At 40.9% G+C, this 22182-nt stretch overlaps 1 protein-coding gene across 1 annotated transcript; it reads left to right on the plus strand.

The window, feature by feature from the left end:
- The first annotated feature begins 1299 nt into the window (after positions 1–1299).
- TWSG1 (twisted gastrulation BMP signaling modulator 1) lies at positions 1300–20977 on the plus strand. The gene is made up of 4 exons (XM_010006870.1): positions 1300–1459; positions 8844–8943; positions 13003–13269; positions 20721–20977. Exons 1-4 carry the CDS (start codon positions 1337–1339, stop codon positions 20900–20902), a joined length of 672 nt encoding a protein of 223 aa, XP_010005172.1. The 5' UTR covers positions 1300–1336; the 3' UTR covers positions 20903–20977.
- Positions 20978–22182: the final 1205 nt, after the last annotated feature.

Below are 22182 nucleotides of genomic sequence, written 5' to 3' on the forward strand. Positions count from 1 at the left end.
TGGGACCGGCTCCTGGCCAAGGGAGACTTTATTCCCGCTGGGTGGGAGGGAGGGAAAGCGAGCGGTGCCCCCCGCACTAAGGAGAGGGATCCCGTGTGTTCCACGCGTGTCTCCCGGTCCTGCGGGGCTGCCCAGCGCAGCGAGGCTCGCCAGCCTCTAATAACCGCTGTAAGAAAGGCTGATCTGACACAGGCTTGAGAGGTCGAGATCGTGCCTTATTTACGTGTTGGCTTGTTTTTCTCCTTTTTTTTACGGTCGGATATTGCTGATGGGAGGGTAGGGGGGTTTTTTGAGTTCATAAAGCAGAAAAACATTTCTAGATACAGAAAGAAAAAAACAGCAACAACAAAACAAAACCCAACAGTGCCCCATTAGCATTTTTTCCCTCTTAGGAGAACAATACAGGCTCACTGTAAGCTTGCCCAAACATGGGCTGCCTTTCATTATGCATTGGTGCGGTGCCTAGTGCAGTAGGGTTCTCTTTTCGCGGGGTTCACAGGCTAAGTACAAGAACTCGCTGGCAAATTGCTAATCACGCTGGATTTGGAACAAATACCACCTGCCGAGAAGCTGGGCTTTCGGAAAGGGAGAAGGGTGGAATGCTTTGAACAAACCCAGTTCCCCTGTTTGAAGTAGCAGATGCTTGTCTCAGGTTGACTTCAGTCACTTGGGTGGCTCTTGAAAGTTCTGTTGTTTGAGAAGTCTCATGTAGTTTGGGTTTTTTTTACAATGTTGGCATTTGGGTGTTTTTTTTTCAATGTTGGTATCTGTGTTTTTTTCTAAAAAGAGCTTAACAACTTTGTGATTTAATTGAAAGCCTATGTAACATCTAACTGGTGGTATGAAAACAACTGCCTGTCTACATCAAAGATGACATGGCAGCTCACCTTACGTGTCCTGAAAGGTTGCTGTGCAGCTTTAGACCTGGACACCTGTGTGTACCTTTAGCCTGAGGAGATACTGCATGAAAACTGTCTGCTTTATGAATTTATAGAATTGGGTCTTCATTGGTGGGTTTTCTCTTCTGAGGCATTTTTTTGGTCGTCACTGCTTAGAGGGTATTGTATTGAATTTCACAAACTCAAGACTGGTCACCTGAAGTTTATTGCAGTTTTCATCCAAAGGCACAATAGCAGAAAACTTCAAATAAGCAAATTAGCTGGGAGGAGAGGGTTGGGTTTGTTGTTAAACACCCCAAGTTGCTTTTATTTTACATTTTTTTCCAAATATAGGGGAAGGGGAATAGGATTTACCTGGTTTCCCAATAGCCTTTTCGGTTGGTTTTTATTTCAGTGCGGGTTGCAGTACTTGTGAAAATTGCTCACCTGCAGGAAACATGAGGTCGCAGTACGTCACAGTGCCCACAGTCACTCTCCTCCTGTTCCTGCTGTGGATCCAGTCTTCAACAGGCTGCAACAAGGCTCTCTGTGCTAGTGATGTCAGTAAATGCCTGATACAGGTACGAGTCTGTCTCTTTGATTTGCTTTCAAGCATTTAAGAAACAAGCCTGAATCTGTGTCTTGAAAACGTCCAGTGATGCAAATAAATGTTGTTTTATGTTAAATAGTGTCCTTTTTTAAAAAAAGGTTGGTTTGTTCTGCACATATAAATGCAGATTAACAATAATTTTATAGATAACATGAGGTGGATGTATATATGGACATGTTTCTTTTTTTAATAGCAACATTTTCAAGTTGAGGATTATGGTCATGGGTTACTGTTAGAAGACTGTACCAGTCACGGTGTTAGTTTTCAGTCTTTTTGTTAGTGATGTTATGGATAAGCAGCAATTTGAAACAGACATTTTAACAGACACAGAAAGATTTATGTGGGCAACAATTGTGGGGTTTTTTTTAAGATATCTGCAATACCAGAAGTTAAAATGTGCTACGGTGTTTGCATATCTGTCTGAGATGTTCCCCTTACCAACTTGCAGTCAGTCCACTTTCTTAAACCTGCCAGCCCAGGCAGAGGGTCAGTAGTTGATACCTTATGTTCTTCATAACACGAGGTTGGTACAGTAGATTTTAAAAATGCCTAAAAACTTCTATGAGAGAGCTAACATCAGTAGGGACATAACTTGTCTTAGTCTTGAGGTGTGTTTGGAAAAGCTTTTTGATCAGGAGGGACCTGTGGCTGCTAGTGGTAGTGAGCGAGCTCTGAAAGCATGCAGGGCCTACATGAAAAAAAATAAAAATCATCAGACCAAATACTTCCGAGCTGAACTGATAGGTAATGGATCTTAAACTCAAATCCAGACACTGCTTTTGACTCACTGTGCATCTGTCTGCAGTGAAAGGAACAGTCTGGGATCAGGTTGTTCTTCCAGTAGTTAAGAGGTATGGTGTGCAGCAGAACAAAAGTGTCTTGTTTAGCAAAATTGCAAGCATTTCCAGTAACTACCAAGTATCTATTTACTAATGGTGTGCTGGGCCTGCTTCTTGACTCTGTATTGAAAAAAAGAGCCTTCATGTGGTCGGTTGCCTTTTCTTTAAAAGAAGTTGTTTCTTACTGCCTCTTTGTAGGTTGGAAATGCAATAGCAGAGAGCACAATTGTCATATGCCAGGAATGTGCTAGTGTGCTTACTCTAAGTGTATGATCACAGTCTGGAAAGTGACGCAGAAGCGACATGAAGCATTTCCATATTTCCTTCATTTCATTGACTTCTGTATAAAATTTGTCTGGTATACAAATAAAAATACTTGCCAGATTCACAAATCTGTTCTGTGGAATGAAGACTGACTGTAGGCTGAACTGACTTCTTTCTGGCTTCTGCACTGCCATTGCTTTTAAAAATAATAATAATGAAAAGAAAAAGAAGAAAAAGAAATCGCTGCTTCTTCTGGCCCCACTATGCTTTGTGGAGTTGTTAAATATGGGAGCAAGAAAGAGGGTTTTAACTCTTGCCTGTTCAAAGACAGTGCAGCTTTTTTTGCTAATACGTTGGGCACTGTGCACTGTGACAAACAGAAGTTCCTTATGTTGCATTTTCTCAAATCATCTCTAGGCTTGGAACCTTTAAAAAGTAAGGTGCTAGTTAAGGCATTTAAATAGCAAATGCAGCACTACAGAGGAGAGGTGTTGGTCCAGATGAAGGGGAAAACAGGGAAGATAAATTGTCTCATTTTCCCATGCCACTGATGGAGTCCACCATCCGTGAAAGGGCAAACGTCTCTTTCCCAAGGAATTACTTACCTTTTATCGTGTCAAGCCTAAGTCACCCACCATTTAAACTTTATTTTTATGAGCTAGCCTGAACAGAGTACAGCCCAGGAGAAGTGGAGCTAATGCTACTTGGAGTCCTTCCTCAGCTGAGAGTAGGAGCTGCAGTTCAGCACTGCATGGAGTTGGCTCACACCACTGTGCTTGTCTTGGAGTATGTTGGCATCTCTGTAGTGACACAGCCCTGTGCATACGGAGAGACCCCTGTAACTGTTTCACTTGTGCATTCTTTCTTACATTGTGCAGGTCATGTGGAATCTCTTTTTACTGCATTTTCCTAAAAATCGCCTAAAAAAAGACCCTAAAGTAACCCAGGCCACGTGAATGGTGGACAATTAAGGGGAAACGCTGCTCTTCATTTCACCATCTGGCTGCCCTCTTCCTGCAAACAGGCCTGACATACCAGTCAGCATTCATTCTTTATAGAAGAACAGATCAGGTCAGACTAGTCTGATTGTGGATATGAAGACTCCTAAAGCTTTGACTTAAAGCAGTTGTCATCTTTCTTCTTGGCTTTTTTGTTTTTTAAAATCTCGTGCACTGTTGTGGCAGAAGTGCTGCACTGGTCTGTGAAGCATATCTTATTTCTTGGGTAGGTATACGAGTAGAGTGTATTTGTGGATTTTTTTTTACCTCTGAACTATTCTAAATCTATGTTTAAAAGTAAAATACTGTGTTGAGTGAGTTTGCTTGGTTATCCTATGACATTTTTCCCTAACCTATTTTTATAACTGTTCCAGTTTGGCAAAATCCGTGGCTTGAAACCAAGATAATGTCACTCAGAGACAACTAGGGGAACAAACAGAATGTGAATGTTTGTCATCTGCATCTGCGTGCAGAAAGCGGGGCTGGTTGACTTACAGATGTAATGAGACAAAAGACCTGCTCTCTCAAAAAGCATATGGCTAACATAAATATTTTTGCCAGCACTGCTAGAAGTCAGTACAGTCATTACTGGCACTCCTTAGGAGCTGCTCTGCTTAAGGGTGGTCCCTGCATAAATATTTATTTTGTTAGATCCAGAATAGCACATGAGATCAACAACTCAAATGCATTCAGCTTTCCTTTTACATCTTGAAGCTCTGGATTCATTGGTGCTGTCATAGTCTACTTCTCTTTCTGTAAGCCAAGACCTTTAAGAAAATAGCTTGAGGCATCTCTCTGCATAAGCTCAGCCTTCACAAAAAAAACAACAAAACAACAACCCTTTGTGACTTCTGTAATTGCTGAAGGAGTTGTAGGTAAGACTTTGGAGTGTAGGTAAGACTTACGAGTGTAGGCAAAATGGGACTACAAAATTAGTTCCCTTGAGGCTTTGGCCATAGTCTGGGATTGGGGCACTGAAGTCAGTAACTGATGGTTACCTTGCTTTCCAGGTAGGCCACCAAGCCCTGGTGGCACACGATGTGCATATTGCAGCTTTTATCGTAGCACATCTGTTGTTGACTTGGATGAATGGGTTGTTTTGATGTTTCCACATGTGGAGGAGATGAGAAGGCCAGTTATGCTCTCTGGGTGGAGTGTAGGCGTGTATTGTGTCCTTGCAACATGGAGGAAATCCTTGAAGGCAGAAACCTCTCGAATGGGATGTTCCCACCATTGTTCGTATCAAGCGGGTTTGAGGGAGGTCCCAGGCTGGCTCTTGCAGTGCAGAGCTACCTGCAGTCGTCAGGCTTGGGCAGTATGTCCGTGTTGTGCTGGAAGCCAAGCTTGGCCGGCTCCTCTGCAACACCTCATTAAACCGCTGCTCTATGTAGGAAGCAAACAGTGCTATAATTCAGGCATGGATTTCAGATGTTTCTAAAAGTGGGGTTTTTTTTGCTGAGAATACAGTTTTCTTTCCCAAAGACCACATGCCTTCAGTCACCTTGGCTGGTGCAGTATCATTCTGGTAAAAAATCTCTCTTTCTCCTTGTCTTTCCCTCCTGCTGAGCTTATGTACAAACGTGTCAGCCTGAAAGGATTTCGAAGACTTTTTATTCCTCTGGTATGAAATAAACACCACTCCTTAACTTCTGGGCTTAGGCATCTAAAAATGACTTTTAGTGTCTATATTGTAGCTGTAGTACGTAACACAGTTGGGTTAACAAAGCTTTCTGGCTGGTTTGCTTCCAGGAGATTTTCTGTTATTAAACTGTTCTAGGAAGAAACATTAGTTCTTTTTCTTTTACTCCCCCTTCCAGTTTGCAGAGATGTTGCCAATGCCTTCAGGTCCTGTTCCTCACTGCACTGAGAAAATAGTCCCTGCCATTTCAAGAAAGCTTTGAAAAAATGCAGATGTTAAATACCTTGTAAAAAATCTTTATTTGCTTTCTGCAGCAGAAATATCTTTATTGTACGAACATGCCTACTTCCTATTCCATGTTGTATTTTTAGACCAAGAGGCTTGTTTCTTGCTTAGCAAAATATATTCTCTGATGCACCTTTAGTAGTTGAGCTTGGGAAGTTGCCAGGTTGACTTATGAGTAATATTTTCTTCCACTGACGCCTCACCACCCCCAGCTATCAACAAGGAACGTTTCTCATTCTGCCTTGCTTCACCCACGTCTCATGTAAGCATTCTTTTTAAAAGATGTATCCCGTAAAAGTATCCAATGTGGATGAGTCAGGCAGAAGGACTCAAGAGTGGTTAAGGAAACCATGTATGTGCAAACACATACATGGAAAAACATAGTTATTTCACTGAAGTGACAGTCAAACTGTGAGAAGGAGGGAGCAGGAGAACTGTGCAGAGGACTAATTAGGTTGCCCTTTCTTCCTTCCTCACCTGCCAAGTTATTAAAAGAAAAAAAATAAATTAAAAATAAAAGTAGAAAATAAAGTAAAAACTTATATTGCTCATAAGCCCCTCCTATAAAAATAAAGTTGTTAAAATACTGTTAAGTACAATGAGGCTATCTCAAGCTAGTGCTTACACATACTAAAGCTAAGCAGAGGGGGTTTTTTAAGTTGCAAATGTTATAATTGAAGGTTATGTTTAGTTCAGTGAGAATCTTCTTCTCTTATATACACACAGTGCAATTTACAAAACTGAAACAACTTAAACTTATTGAGTTTTCTGGCTTTGATTCATACATTACATTTAATGGTTTATGGAGAGTCACCTCCTCCCACATACTGGCTTGTTAGTGTTGAAATATCTTTAGTTAGTATGAAGTTGTTTGCCCAGTTTTACTGTTGAAGAAGAAATATATAGGCTGTGTTTAATGCTATTATGTATTAAACTATTTTCTGGCCAAGGCAACAGTACTTAGCTTATGGTTGCTTTTAAAATTGTTTTATTTAGTCTTTTTATTCTCAAGGCTGACACAATCTGTTTATCAAACAGTAAGATAAATATTTTAGAAATGCGTCATTTATTCACATAAGTCATCTTACTAAGTTTGTAGTGTCTCCTCTTGTGGAAAAAATTGTATATTTTATTAATGAGCCTGTTTTTCATTTTCACTTGGAAACAGAGTAGTAATAGGTGACATGAATAAACTTTGAGGAAGGAAAAGTAAAAAAATCTTGGTAGTTTTCCATTCTGTAAATGAAAATTTAAGACTTACTGAGACTGCTTATTGCAGAAATGCATGTAGAGGAGGAGTTCATGCTCAACCACCCAGCAGGGCAAAGAGTTCACAATAAACTGTGCAAGCAGCTGCATTTCTCAGCATTAAGTAGAACACACAATAGCTTGTTAACCTGGTTTCTTTGCTGGCTTCAAGAAGAATTGTGATCTGGGATCAAGTGAATGGAACAATAAGAGATCAATTAATTTTTACTGCATTATCAAATTTTAGCACATCTGCACCAGGTTTGGGAGTTTGTTCAGTTGTAGTCCAGAATGGGGAGCCCTGAAGCTACATCCACTGTGTTCTTGAGCCCCATCCTCAGCCAGATCTTGCCCTCTGAAGTGCACGCTTTTGTCTTCTGTGAGCCCACAAGAGCAGGATGATCCCTGCGCAACTCCACAGGCTGCAGGTATTTGCAGTTGCGAGTGTTGCAGAATAGAGAAAAGAGGTCCTACACCATCAGGTGCATCTCTGTGCCTTGGCTTGCCTAGCAAATGTGCTCCTGACATTTGGTATAAAAAATGTCTCTTTTCTCCCCTGCCTGATGCTTCTTAATAATAGCAAGCAAATAATAAGTTAAAAAGTGGAGTTTCTCCCCCTTGGCTTCTTCCCAATGTGTTACAGCAAGACTTTGCAGGTGATGTTTGTGTCTGCTTGTAAGGAGTGGTGTCCCTGACGTAGCTGTGGTTACCTAAGGGTGGTAGAACCTTGGGTAGTGACTCCAGGTTAGGAGAATTTCACACCAAAACATCTTCCTGCCCTTCCCTCCTGTCCCAGTGCATCTCCCAACCACACCACAGAGTGTCCCTCCCCTGCCTCTGGAGAGTGGGATCAAAGAGCGGGAATGGGCGTCATCTTCTTCACAGCCTGATGTGTAACAGAGATTTGCCAATGGCTCTTCCAGTAAAGCCAGGGGTGGGAAGGATCCAGTTGTCAGTGTTTCCAGTAACGGGATTTTGGTTTCTTACCAGTTGTGCGTAACATGATAGTTAGACAGACGTCATCAAAACCAAATTCTTAGACAGGACAACCAAATGTGACTTCTTGGCTATCTGCATTTTGCACTATGGTGTAATTCAAGCCTGTATATTATTGTCAAGGAGCCACAGTCTTTTGGCCGAACTGGAATTGAGCTAGATGGAAGGAGCCTGGTTTTTAGATTTCCTTCATCTGTGTAGGCTTTGGCATACTTTGAGGTCCACAAGTGTATATCTCTAACAGGACTGCTAAACCAATGCCTTCAGGTTTAGGTAACATGAAGAGAAAGGTTTGTCTTCTTGCTTCCATGTCTTTTTCATCTTTTTTGTTTAATACTGGTTAAAGAAAAATGTGTGTGCATATCACTTCACTTTATAGAAGCTCCAGAAGTCTTGGAAGTATTCCAAGGTGTTGAGTGGGGGGCAGGGGAGAGGTGGAGGGTTGTTTTTTCAATTGCAAAAATGGATCGACTGGACCAGGGGCAGGGGTGGGGCAGCAGGGGGAATAATCTGGTCATTAATATTGCAAATGGAGAGAGCAATGTGTAACAATTCAGAGATGTACAACATCCTGTGGTCAGGTGACTTAATGGAGTAAGTTCCTTTTAAAATCCATGAATAGGTGTGATGGTCGATATGTATCTTCTTGAGTATGCACATGCTGCTTATAGTAACTTCCTTTTTTAGCTAAATTATAACATAGGCACACTATTTATATATAAAGAAACATCCTTATTTGAGTTTCCTGTTGTGATGGGAAAGACCTTCAAAGAGCTTTTATATTCAGGTATACATAGAAGCGCATACACCTTTCCCATGAATAACACTTTCTCTCTTTTAAATGCTTCTTGACTTCAGATTTGTCTTTGGAATTTCACCTTTTAAAAAAGAGCTTGCAAAAGATCCTTTTGCAGACTTAAGTTTGGTTCTTTGGCTGGAACTGTTTTATCACTTACTCACTGTATTAGTGTACTAAGCTTTTTTTAATGCTGCAGTTTGAGTTGTGGCTTGAGGCAGAACTGCTCTGCCATGGAAGCATTTTACATCTGGGGTTGCTGAGCTGTAATGAGTTTATGTTGTTTTCAGGAGCTGTGTCAGTGCCGCCCCGGGGAAGGGAACTGCTCCTGCTGTAAGGAGTGCATGCTCTGCCTGGGCACACTTTGGGATGAGTGCTGTGACTGTGTTGGTAAGTTTGTATTTCTTTGGGTTTTTCTTCTTTTTTTAAATTGCTTCCTCCTGCCACATGCTGAGCTCATGATCTTATTATAGAAGTAAAATGTTGGGACATAATCTGTGCTGGAAACATCTTACGGCTCGTTCTGTGGGCATTGAATAAACTACTGTGGGGAAACAAGTATTTGGAAGTTGTATCTGCTCTATGGAGTGGGGAGTGGCTGTAGTCCAGATTTTACTTGGTTAATGTCATCATAACTGACTTAATTTTGTCTCTAAAACAAAAACTCCTTTTCAAATTGTCATCTTGAGGAAACTATGCAGCACCTGCTTCATAGGGTTGGATGCTGTATGGAGGTTTCTAACTGCAAAGTGATCAACAGATACAGCACGGGGACAATTCTGAGTTCCCTTTAAATCCTTGGCACTAGTAGTAAAGTGCATGGCCCAGTATTTTCCTCGTTCTTTTACTTGAACAAAGAGCTCTCTGTGAAGGGTTAAGAAAGAGGCATACAAGCTCTTACTGTAGGATTAGATGACAGTCTTAACAAGAGCAGCATTACTACTAACAGGTAGTGCTCAGAGATTCCAGATCTCTGCATGTGAATGCTGCCCCTGCTTATGGAGGATATATCCTAATTCCATTTCTAGTTTTAAATGTATTGAAAGTTTCATCCTCCTGTGGTTGCTGGCAGCCTCCTGCTGCTGCCATTGAGAATCCACCTGTCTTCCATGAAAGGGATGTGTCTTGACTGGTGTACCTGCTCTCAGCTTCTCTGGCTGACTGGGGCTTCTCTGAATTAATGAAGATTATAACTTCAAAATGCTGCTTTTCAGTGCAGTCCATTGCTACTCCTGTTCCATCATGATGTGAATATGCTTTATTAGTTGGAGGAGTCACTTCAGGCAAAATGTTTATATCCTGCTTTTTGTGTGTGTGTTCTGGCTAGCTTACCTTTGCTTTACTGTCTTTCAGTAAGCAGTGGTGTGGCATGGCCCAGCATGTGTGTTATTCTTCCCAAAGGCAGAAAGTGTTTTCAGCCCCTGTGTAGGATATACATTTAGAAACAGGCCTTCAAGTTTCATCTCTTTTTTTTCCACTACTTGATCTGAAATCTTTTAGTGCAGTCCTTGAAAAGTTATATATATATACGTTATGTATGTATATATGTTATTTTTTCCCTACTCCTTTGCCCTTCTTGATTTTTGTAATGTGCTAAAATGCATTGTTGTAATTTTCAGTCATAAGGATGGGAACAGGATAGCAGGTTTTTTCCCTAGTTCAGAACCATTATCTGCTGTAGAAAGCAAGGTGTAGTGTGCTTATATCCTCTAGGGAAAAAAAGAACCTGCCTCTTGGGATTGTGAGGGGGAAAAAACCAACAACCTAAATCCACACACATTTTTTCCTGAATCTGTAGATAATCCACTGTTCTGCTGCTATTTCCCATGGTGTTATCCAGGAGATAAGTCAACAATGTCTTTGGATCAGTTTTCCAGTACTGAGCAAACTAAACCATCTCCTGGTGGTTCTGTGGGAGCCTTAGACCTTGTTGGTTCTATGGTCTGGTCCTGTTCAGAAGTAGTTCTTCATTTACATCATCTTGCTATAGGCTTCAGCAAACAGGAGTGTATGCCATACCCAGCTTCCCAGACACAGTTCTTTGCTGATACTTGAGCTGATATTTAAGTCTCTTTATAAATGGATCAAGTAACGTAAAAGCAGATAGGCTGTCGTGTCTTTCAGGGCACTTCTACTTGGAGGCCAGGAATTACCTTCTACCCTCCACCATTCAGTTGACCTCTGGTCAGTTGATGCCCTGTGTTTTGCATGGGTGTTCTGTCCCTTCCTTAATAGGACAGAGACACTGGAGGAGGGAGAACAAAACCAGGTCCCTATTTCCTCTACTTTTCTGTTTTGTGGGTTAGGCTCTTGTAGACCCTCATGTAAAGGCTCTTCCAGTTCATCCTTTTAATCGCCAATTTCTGCATCTTCTCATCTATTCCAAAGCAGTAATGTACATGTATTTCTTCCTTACCAGTTGCTCATAAATTAAGCCTTTTTATTTTAACCAAAGCTACTGCATTATAATTATTACTATTATATATTATATATAATTTTTATCATTAAACTACTTAGAAAAAAATAGTAAGACGGAAGGATCTTTGTGGAATGAGAGTTACCCATTAAACTATGAGCAATGATTTCTTAGTACCATCTTAAGATAATATTTCATATTAGATTTACATGCACACAAACTGTGCATATTTTGGAATAATTTTATAAACAATCTCAATGAGTATTTTTTTCTATATATTCTCCAGGGAAATCTATTTTGTGAATGCAGCCTGACAGAAAGGCTCTAAAGAGGCTTACTGGTTTTAATTTCACAACATCAATACAATAATTAAAGTATACATCTCTCAGTGTCTCTGTACCAAACTCTTAACCTGGTCTGATATCTTCCTAATTGAATTTTAAGTTAACATCCTTTATTACGGTGGTAGGGTGAATATTCAAAGTGCTTACTAAAAGTTAATGCAAAGACAGACATTTTTTATTAAAGCACTGACCCCAGGACCATCTGTAAAGAACAAACATAGCCGAGAGGACTTGGAAAATCCTAGTTTATGGTAGGAAGTTTGTGTAAGTGGAATTATTTTTTAATGTGACCTGATCTTGTTTGGAGGAGAGGCTTATTTTTTTTCTAACCAATATTTGGCTTACCTTTTTAAGAGGAGCATACTGTCTCGTGTTACTCCATTTATTAAATACTGGTAATGCTAACTGCTTGCTTAAGACTTGCCAGATTGCATGTTCATCATCATGGATGAACTTCACTCTGTTTTGTTCATTATGGAAACCCATCTACTTAGATTGAAAAGATTGTGGGTTTATATAAGGCTCTAGTTGAACACGTTTTCTAAAGTAGGAGTCCTGATGTATCTGCAGGGCAGGAAATGCTTTCCTGGTTAAGTGGGGCAAGTGCACTTTGGACCTTTGTGCCCCATACCACTTTGATACAAGAGACTTTAAGGATTGGTGTGCTTTGCAGCTGTAGCTGTCTGAAACACCATCTGTGAAAATACCCAAAGTGATATCCAGATGTACATGAGGAAAAGGGATTTGTCTGTCTCTGGCCAGGTGTCTTCTAATAGTAGTTTAGGGCTTCTGAATTTAAATGCCTATGCAGGTACAACTTTTCTTTTATCTTGGTTATTTCAATATTTGGATTAAATCAAAGCACGCTGCAGTTTCATTGCTGGTAATAAATGGGAGTGTTTAAATGGCTAATGAAAAATTGGTGCCTGCATTGCACATCAGAAAAGCATTTTGTTGGAAGTGGCAAAGAGGTTTATAAGGTTTCAAAACACATAGCACAAAAGAGAGGGGAGAACAAAGAAGAGGTAACCTGGAAATAAGCATTTTGCCTGTAGTGACCCATCCAACTGAGTAGCAAACATTCATCTCAGCTGTCTCTGAGCAGGTAAAGTAATTCAGACTCTTGCTCCTTCCTGATACTTATCTTTACATGTCCAGCAGACAGCTGATAAGCTCTAATGCACTGCTGCAGTGGATGAGATCAGATACTTGAATTGTGAGCAAAAGTTTCATGAACCTCAGGACTTGTCAAGATACTATCTGCCTTCGGTGGTAAACTTCTAATCCAGCTGAATGCTAGTATGGATTATACTGTGCTTTGTCTCTTTTCCCAGGGGAAACAAACCTTTTGTTGAACTCTTCATATTCTAAACTCTAATCATAGCTAAAAAAGGAAGGAAAGTGCAAAGTAGATTTTTTTCTTTTCATTTGGATCTCAAAAGTTGCAGGTGCCTTTTGTTGAAGTCTGAAGAGATCTGGAACTTACCATTATGGAAAGCTTGTCCCTGCTGCTTTTGCTCTTGAGTGAAGAGTGGGATAGGTAGATGAGGGCTCTGTTCTGCTTAGCACAAAAAAAAATTAAAAAAATTTAAAAAATTAAAAAAATTTAAATTTTCTAGATATTCCTGCCTGTTTCAAGAAGAGTAATTTAGGGAGTGTAGTGTAACTTAGTGTTTCATTCCTCTGCAGGTATGTGCAATCCTCGCAATTACAGCGACACACCTCCAACATCCAAGAGTACTGTCGAAGAGTTGCATGAACCAATTCCTTCCCTTTTCCGGGCGCTGACAGAAGGGGATACTCAGCTGAACTGGAATATCGTTTCCTTCCCTGTGGCAGAAGAACTGTCGCACCACGAGAACCTCGTTTCCTTTTTAGAAACAGTGAACCAGCCACAGCATCAGAATGTCTCTGTTCCAAGCAACAATGTCCACACACCTTACTCTAGTGACAAAGGTAATAAGTGTAGTGTCTAAATTCCTTCTGTTTCCTCTTGTCTCTTCCAGGAGCCTTCTCAATGAATCTTCTGTGCTTTTCTGTCCTTGCTTCTTCTTTTCCTGTAAAACCATGAAACATTCAGTCTAATTTTGAACCTGATGTAACAAGAGGAGTGAAACAAAAGTGTTAAGGAGTATAGAAGACTGTCTGATTATCTTAGGGGACACTGAACCACATGAGTTTGACATCTCTATAAGTCCTTCTGTAGCATGAGGCAGTTTGTTCATATTATTTCATGTGCACCAGACTTTGAAGCAGTTACCTATAGCTTAGCAGACCAAACCAACCAAAAACTGAATCCAAATCGTGTATCGGTGCAGAAGTAGGCAACTGAAACATACGGCTTCAAAGGTTTGAGAAAGCCACGTGCCATAAGCCATTGTGTCTGGAGTAGGTGTTTATTTCTTTGGTCTGAGCTGGCATAAATTGAGGTCTTTAGAAGGATGGTTTGTAGGAAACCCAGGATTGACAGTAAACCTGAGTAAGATTAGCAAGATAACTCTTTATGTTGAAGACAGAATATAGGACAGACAATCTTAAAAATAAGCAATTTGGGGGCTAGGGTTCAATTTATGGACTCATTCCTCTTATTTTAAATACAAATTTTTGTATTCTCACCGTCAGTTTAAAGAACAGACTTCAGGATATTGTTTGCTGTTGAGGAGACAGAAGAGACATTTGAGGTACTAAGAACAGTGGCATAGGAAAACACTCTCTGCTTCTTGATTTCCATACTAAACCTGGAGTACTTTTCCATACAAATCATTACATCAGTCTTAAAAGAATTTCATAAAGAGTTCATAGTGAAATTACTGCTGAACAGGGAAAAAAGGGCATCTGATTTGTTTTATTAGTGTAATTAATAAGTGCTTCCTTCCCAACACACAAGTATTTGTGCCCCATATATTGCTGTTGTGATGGCTCTTTTATCTCACCAGTGAAAGATACTCTTAATTGATGGACCATACTATGCCACTGTGAACCTTTGACCTAGTTTCTGAGTAGGACTGCTGTTGATTAAATGGGACTGTAATGGCAACTTTTCTAATTTCCTTTGGTTAAGGCACGTTAGAAAAATAAATGAATTCCAGAACTGGGAAGCCAGATGGTCAGAAGGCATCTCATTCATATGTCTTTGACATTATTAAAACGCTTGCTTGGCATCATGAGAGTGATGCTGAAAGCCATTTTAAATGGCAAGCCACAAAAGGCCCTGTGTGCAAATGCTACAGTATTTAAAGATGTAAATTATACTGGGGGAAAAAAAAGTTATGCTTAGAACAAGCTTGAATATATCCCACTGTACTTTGGTACTGCAGCCCAGATGGCTGTTCCCTGACAATCCTTTACTACCATACCAACAGGATGGGCTAATGATAGTTTTGGATTAAACTTGGAATTTGAATTGCATCTCAAGGGTGTGGAGGAGTTTTTAGTTTAACAACGCAGACAAATATATAACGTTGCAATTCTTTCTTAGTCCAGTGTCTCCTTCACTTCATTTACTATGAATGTATTAGAGATTAGGTTGAGAGAGCTTTCACTGGAATTACAACAGTCTAAAAACAACAGTTATATTTGGAAGTAGTTACCAAATGCCACTGGTTTTCAGACTTAAGAAAAGAAATAAAGGTCAGAGCTGTTCTTGTATGCCTCCTTCATCTTAGTGATCAGTGAAGAACTGGAAAAGGTAGAAAATGGCTTTCAACATCCCATACTTTTAAGTATCTAAATACATAAGCCTGTTTAGGAGTCCCTCTTCTTGGTCACAATGTAGATGACTTTGTAGTGCTCTGCTTTTTCAGAAGTCATATTAAAAATTGTCTATAAAAACATGGATGATTTGAGCATTGATAACAGGAGAAGCTGGAAAGAACAGTTGTTAGTTGGCCTCAGTCAGTTGGTGTTCATTATGGTGGAAGGAAGGACAAACAGGGGAGTGGTACCTGTTGTGCTGGATGTCATGTGAGGCATGGGATGACATTGTTTCTAATACGTTCTTGATGAGTTATTTAATTGGTGAAGCAGTAATCAAAAGGTGAAGGGCTTAGAAGGTCAAGAGCTGAAGAGCATGGACATGGAGAAGGAGCCTAGGAAGTTGCTGGAGTCTGACAGGTTCTGACCATGAAAAGTTGAGTCCCACTGTGGTTGTACAAGCTAGCATATGTTAGAAGAATCACTGAAAGAGGGTGAGAGCGTGTATGTGTGCATGCTCAGTTGCAGTAAATACAAGCTTAGCCTGCAGCAGAGGAAACTGAGGACCATCTCTTTACCCTTCCCTTCTCCCCAAACATGCTGTTAGGCTTAAGGGCAGATCTTGCAAATGGAGGTGTCCTTAATGTGACTCACTAAGCAGTTGTCTTCAAGGCTGTGACATTCAGGGATTTGAAATAATATTCCTGTGAGCTGGAACACAGATATTTTGTGTTTTCTTTACAGTGCTGTGCCTCCTCCATTTTGTGGTTCTCCTGTGGCTCCTTGCATGCTTACTCCAACATGCTGTGCTGGCAGCAGCCTGTTGCGTTGCCTGCAAAGGGAGAGAGGCTGAGGAGAGGTAGATTTTGGTAAGGCAGCAGTAGTTTCTGTGCTGTCTTCTGGAATCAATCCCTGAGCTTACAAGGGCTCTGCCTACAAATACCCCTTGTCACTTCCTGTAGCACAGTTCTGATTTTAATTTTAACATGTGTTCACGCAGGGATCACCATCGAGTCCAGGGTGCTGGACTTGCTTGATGCAGTTCTGGGTGAGTGCCAGGAAAAGCAGCACCAGCCGCGGGATCCGGCTTGAGCCACTGGCCCTGGGAGGGCGGCTGCAGATCCGGGAGGAGGTGGGGTGTGGTGGGATATAAAGCATTCCGTTCTCACCCCAGCCTACTGCGAGCCCAGCTGCCAGACCTTGAACTTCCCCATTATTATCTTAATGAGTGTCTTCCCTTTCCTCCTGTGAATTGACTTTTAACGTTTCAGCTGCCAAAGTTAAGTGTGCACTAGTGGCACTGCTGGAGTTCTCCGTATCAGCAGTTTCTGGCATTGGAGCCACTTCTTCAGAAAAGGCTGCAATGATTATTAATCTAGAGCTACATTTATTCTTTTTGCTTTACATTTAGCTGATACCCTCAGAGCTCTGAACTGCAAGCTCAGATGATCGAGTGAGCTTAATTGTTTCAGATGATGACAGGATGTTGGCCAGAGAGGGAGGGAAACTAGATAATCTTTTGGCAACTGATGAAACAAAATCTATGTTGTAGTTAAGAGTTTCTGACTTAAGCTGCGTGGTAACACAGGGGATGGTGCCGGTTCTGCACTTCCGCTCCTTTCCAATACCATTTAAGTAGAGGAGAGCTAGAAACCCAGTAAAGTGGCATCTACCTCTGTAGGTACTCTAGGAAGATTTTAATTTATTTTATTCATGTTTCTTTTTATAAGTTTTGAATGGCATAAAATGGTACAGCTGCTGGATAGGCAACTGCCTTTCTAAAGTACTTTTTAAAGTGTCTGACCACACAAAATGAATAATTTCCTCCTAATGTCTAGGCTTAATTTCCCCTCTTTAAGTTTTAATCCATTAGCCCTTGTCCTCTCACCACAAGCCCTTGTAAAAAGTTCCTCCCCAGCTTTCCTGTAGCCCCTTGAGGCACTGAAAGGCCACTATAAGGTCTCCCCAGAGCATTCTGTTCTCCAGGCTGAACTACCCCAACTCTCTCAGCCTGTCTTCATAGCAGAGGTGTTCCAGCCCTCTGATCATGTTTGGACCCTCCTCTGGACTCACTTTAGGAGCTCCATGTCCTTCTTATGTTGGAGGCTCCAAACTGAACACAGTGCTCCAGGTGGGGTCTCACCAGAGCAGATTAGAGGGGCAGGATCACCCTCCCTTGCCCTGCTGGCCGCACTTCTTTAGATGCAGCCCAGGACGCAGCTGCTCTCTGGGCTGCAAGTGCACATTGCCAGCTTGTGTTTGTAGTCTTTATTGTGTGAAAATTGGTAAAATGCAACTGGAAGAGGTTTTACTGCACTGAGTAACATTCTTTTTATCTACACTGAGGGAGCCACATGATGACTATGTAATTAGGTTTGTGAAATCATTTAAATACTCTTTCGAATCCCAGCTGAGCCTGTAGGTATGTATTTTTTTCCCCAGTGTAATTCTGTTTCTGCAGCTTATAAAGAAGGATTTAATGCTTGAGGCAAGGAACTTCCCTGCTTTCAGTATTTCAGCCTCTACATGGGCACATGTAGAACAGCTGCTGAGGAGGAGATCAAGAGTGTTCCATGATGAACAAAGTGCACCCTGGCCAATCTAACTCATTCAGACCTCGCAAGTCTCTGAGTGAGGCAGACTTCAGAAACAGTTTGGTAGCACACACACGGAGCACGTCCTCCAGCTGCTTATGATTGCTGCTGGGAACCAGCCAGATCTGTTGCTGGCTCTGACCTGCCATGTATGGTCTGTCCTCTCCACTTCACAGCATTTTTGGACTGGTCCTCTAGGACCTAATCCTCTTGGCTTGTGTGCAGGTGAAAATAAACTTTCATCTTCATTCTCCAGTCAGTCAAGATTAACATCCTTGTTTGTTGCTGCTACCTTAATAAGGTTGAGGTCTGGATTGGGTTCCCATTTTCGTAATGGGAAGGAGGTTGAGGAGACCAGTCTCACAGGGCCTGACTGCTGTCATCTTGTTTTGCTAAGGTTATGGGCCTGTTGCTGCTCATACTCTGGTCTCCTCCACCCCAAGATAAGTCTTCAGTCTCTCAGTTCAGCGTCATTGATCTTTACATCCTAGAAATTACCAGCTTTTCTTCCAGAAGAGGTTTATTTCAAGTTTTGTGGACTGGGTTCCTCCAGGATTTCTGAACTGCTGCTGACACAGCTGAATTTAACACAGATGTTTTCTAACAGAGGGGACTGGTCATTCTCTGGTGTGAAGAGAGCTTGCAAGTGCTGAGAGTGGCTAACACACCTCAGAGTGTGCACAACTTTCCCAAGAAGCTTTCCTGACTTTGCATGTTGCAAGTAGGAGTGCAGTGATCAACATGACAGCTGTGAGTACTTTGGCTGCCTTTGGAGAGGACTCTGGTTTCTTTAACAAGCTGTTCCAGTACTATCTAGAGACAGCCATGAGTCATTTTGCCTTCTCAAGCTGATCCAGAGACTAGGCCAGTCAGGTGGACCTGGCATCTCAAAAGCAAATCTTGCAGCAAGAAGGCTTTCTGGATTAGCCAGGATTGCCTGTTTTGGGGCAGAGGCTCTGTGCCTCCAGCTCACAACTCTCAGGCAGGTGTTAACTTCGCTGGTCACTCTTTGCTTGTGCTGACATAGCACACACTTTTTGCTTTATTTCCTCTTCTGTGGATGAAGTATCATTAATGAAGCCTTAGATATGTTGGTTGGTCTTAAATAGAGGTTTTACTCTCTGAGAACTTTCCCTCTGGCTTCTGTGCCTCAGGCTTTATTTTAAAGGGTCACAGAAATAAAAGTGCCAAAAATGGAACAGAACTTGCACAGCCGCAGTGTGTTTTGTTGACATTCCCAGCAGTACTTCAGGTACTCCAAGATTTCTTAAATATCTACTGCTTTACTTACAGCACAGCTTTCCTGGGAACAGAAAAGTGCTTCAGCTGTGGATCTGCATTTCTTCCCCAAGGTCCTTATGGCCTGTGGCACTATAAATGGTGTCTGCAAGACTTGTACATCAGTTCAGAGCCCAAACAAGGTGGTTAATACTTGCTTTCAGTGGGATGGCAACATGTCCTGTGACCTTTTTGAGCTGTTGAGGTAGTAGTAAAATAGTTTGACAGGCATCAGGGTTCTTTCACATGTGTTTTGACAAGTGATAATTCTTAAAAGGGTAGGTAGGTTTCCATATGTCAAGGAGGAGGACGTGTCCACAGGAGAGCTGGCGGGTACTTTGTGCTCTCCTCTACATTGTGTTGTCCCTTGCCACATGCCCACAGAAGTCATCTGTTGTTGATTTGGGGGAAACTGCATACATCTGATGTCTTGCAGGGTGATGGAGACTCTTATGGCCTCAACTCACCTTTGGACGTCACCTTAGGAGCTTGCCATGAGATACACATTGTGCTGAGGCTTCTAATCCATGGGGCACCAATATTTTGAGGGGAAGATTCTGGGGCACTTCAGCCTTCCAAGGCTTGCTCACAGATAAAGAGACTAAATTAACACTATGGTTAACAGAGTCCTTTGGTTACTCCCCCTTCTCAATATCTCCATAATCATTAAAAAAAAACAACAACCCTACCGTCTTGATTAACCATTTACATTTGGATTACATTTTTCTAATCCACATTGGAATGTAGGTCAGTATGTTTCTCCTGAAACCACACACCATAAGCAGTAATAGGCTAGAAAGTCTCTGGCATCTCCTGCTCACAAATCTGTTTGATGTGTGCAGGTGAGACATATATGTTTGCAGACAGCTTTTTGTTGTCCTTTTCCCCAAAATGTGCCAAGTTATGCTGAAGGTAAATGTGATGCAACCCAGATCCTTTGGGGGATGTACAAAGAATAACCTGGTCAGCACAGAAGAAAGCTGGTAGAATCTGTCAGCTTGGAGAACTGGAAGTAGACTGGGGACAGATGTTTTTCTTTTATGGTTGTGGTGAATGCCTCTGTTCCAATATGAGGTTGCAATACCAAACTTCATGACATTTCTAGTAATTGCATGGATGTTAGAAGAACAAAGTCAACACTTGGGCAGAGAGGGTTTCTTAACCTTAGTAGTAAAGCTGGTGTTGTTGCTATAAAAAGAAGAAAAAAGTGTGCAGTTTCCAAGTTGAGGAAAATGGGATTCTCTAACTCTTTGATGCCATGTAGTTTAAGAATATAGTTGAGTTGGGGGAGAGGAAATGTTTATACTTAAATAAGTGGTGTTTTGGTGTTTTTTTAAAAACTTCTCTAAAATGGAACTTTTTAATGATAGCATGAAGTACATGCTGGCAACTGTGAAAGTGGTATCTTGGTGATAAAGGTATTACCTTCAGAGGTAAAGGTATAAAGAAAGATAAGGAAAAGGTAAAGGAAGGTAAAGGTATTACCTTCTTATTTTGGTGTAGCCTATCCTTACACTTTAAAAAGTATCCCTCATAACTGTGGGACCAAAAAAAACCCCAACAAAAACGTTCTTGCCTGTTATAATAGAAATAAATTAATCCAGAGGCAAAGCAGACAACAGGTTGAGTTATAGACACTGAAAACTGAAAGTTGATAGATTGCACCTTGGGTTTCTGTCTCTTCTGTCTGCTTTCACTGTCACCTGTTTTTTTCTTTACTCCTCATTGTCGTGGTGATCTGCAATCCTACTTCAAAACCTGCACATTTAATTAATATTTAACCAACCTTTACAAACATTTTACGATGTTTTAAAACAGTTTCCCCCCTGCTTCTTGGTTTAGAGCACATGTGTACAGTGGTGTATTTTGATGACTGCATGTCGATACATCAGTGCAAGATCTCGTGCGAGTCCATGGGAGCATCCAAGTACCGATGGTTCCACAACGCCTGCTGTGAGTGCATCGGGCCAGAATGCATCGACTATGGCAGTAAAACTGTAAAATGTATGAACTGCATGTTTTGAAGCAGGAAGTCTGTAATATAGCAATACTGAGGCCAAAGTAGTCTCTCTCAGTTAAAGAGATGAGGATTGCAAATACCGTGTTTCGGTGGAGTGCCTACTGGTTGCAATTAAATGTACCTGGTTGAAAAAAGATGTATAAAATCTGAAAAGTTTTTGGGTTGTGTTTTTTTGTTCTTGCTGTTGTTCATGTAAGCAAGGCTAAATAGTTTCAACATTATGTTATATGTTTATTTTTCTTTATTTGTGATCAAATGGTACAGCCATGTTTATCCTTTCCATTCTGATTGTTTCCTCTCATTTGAAATTGTTGAGTATACTGGTTTTCAGAATTTAGTACTGTATCTAGTTTAGAGTATGGAAACCTTAAGAATGTGGTAATGAGATTTCCATAATCTCAGTTCAACAAATAATTGAGTAACTGCTAGGTTGGAGGGTGGGTGTGGTTGGTCTTTAGGGGCTGTTTTTTGTGGGGTTTAGTTTCCGGTTTTGTCTTTTTTACTTCATTACCTTTCAGTTTTTGAGCTTAGCCTTCTATTGTGAAAATGGGATTTGAGGAAGTAGAAACATTCATGCTTTCTCTTCAAGTTCAATGCATGGGCTGTTATGGATAAAATCCAAACTTCTTAGAAGGGCTGCCCAACAAAACACTTAAATTCCAAATTCCATTTGCCCTGCTTTCATAAATACATTGGGGCTGGTATTGCATAATTTATACATTAAAAATATATATATGTATTTTCACTCTTCTCTTAGATATCAAAGCTGTTAAGTGCAGTTGCATTTCCCTCCTTTTGCACAGTTTTCTAGGGTTGTTTACACCCTGAATATTCAGGCCAGTAAAGGAAAAATGAAAAGTTCTTATGGATTTAATGGCTAAATGAATAAAGAGGAATAAAACGTGAACCAGCAAGTTGCACAGGGTTACCAGCTGAGCAGCTGGCAGCAGACATGTTCCCATTTACCAGTTTGCTGTGAATATTTATTCCAAAACATGTATTTTTTTTCCCATGAATTGTCGCTGAAGAAGGGAGGATGTGTCCAAAGAGGCAAAATCAGGAAGTTCTGAGTTTAGAACATTCTATCTATTTTTCTAAGTATGAATTTTAATATGTTGACAGTCACATATCAGTTTCTATGACCCGGTTAGGTCTCCACTGGTAATGGTACTAAGTACAAAAATAAAGTGTATGAGTAGTTAATGGTCAGCTTTTGGTATTTATAATGATGTGGGTTTTAAGTCCTTGAATTTTTTCTTTTACTGCATATATATGCCTATGCAC

This window comes from Chaetura pelagica, unplaced genomic scaffold (genome assembly GCF_000747805.2).
Source record: "Chaetura pelagica isolate M959 unplaced genomic scaffold, ChaPel_1.0 scaffold109, whole genome shotgun sequence".
NCBI lineage: Eukaryota > Metazoa > Chordata > Aves > Apodiformes > Apodidae > Chaetura > Chaetura pelagica.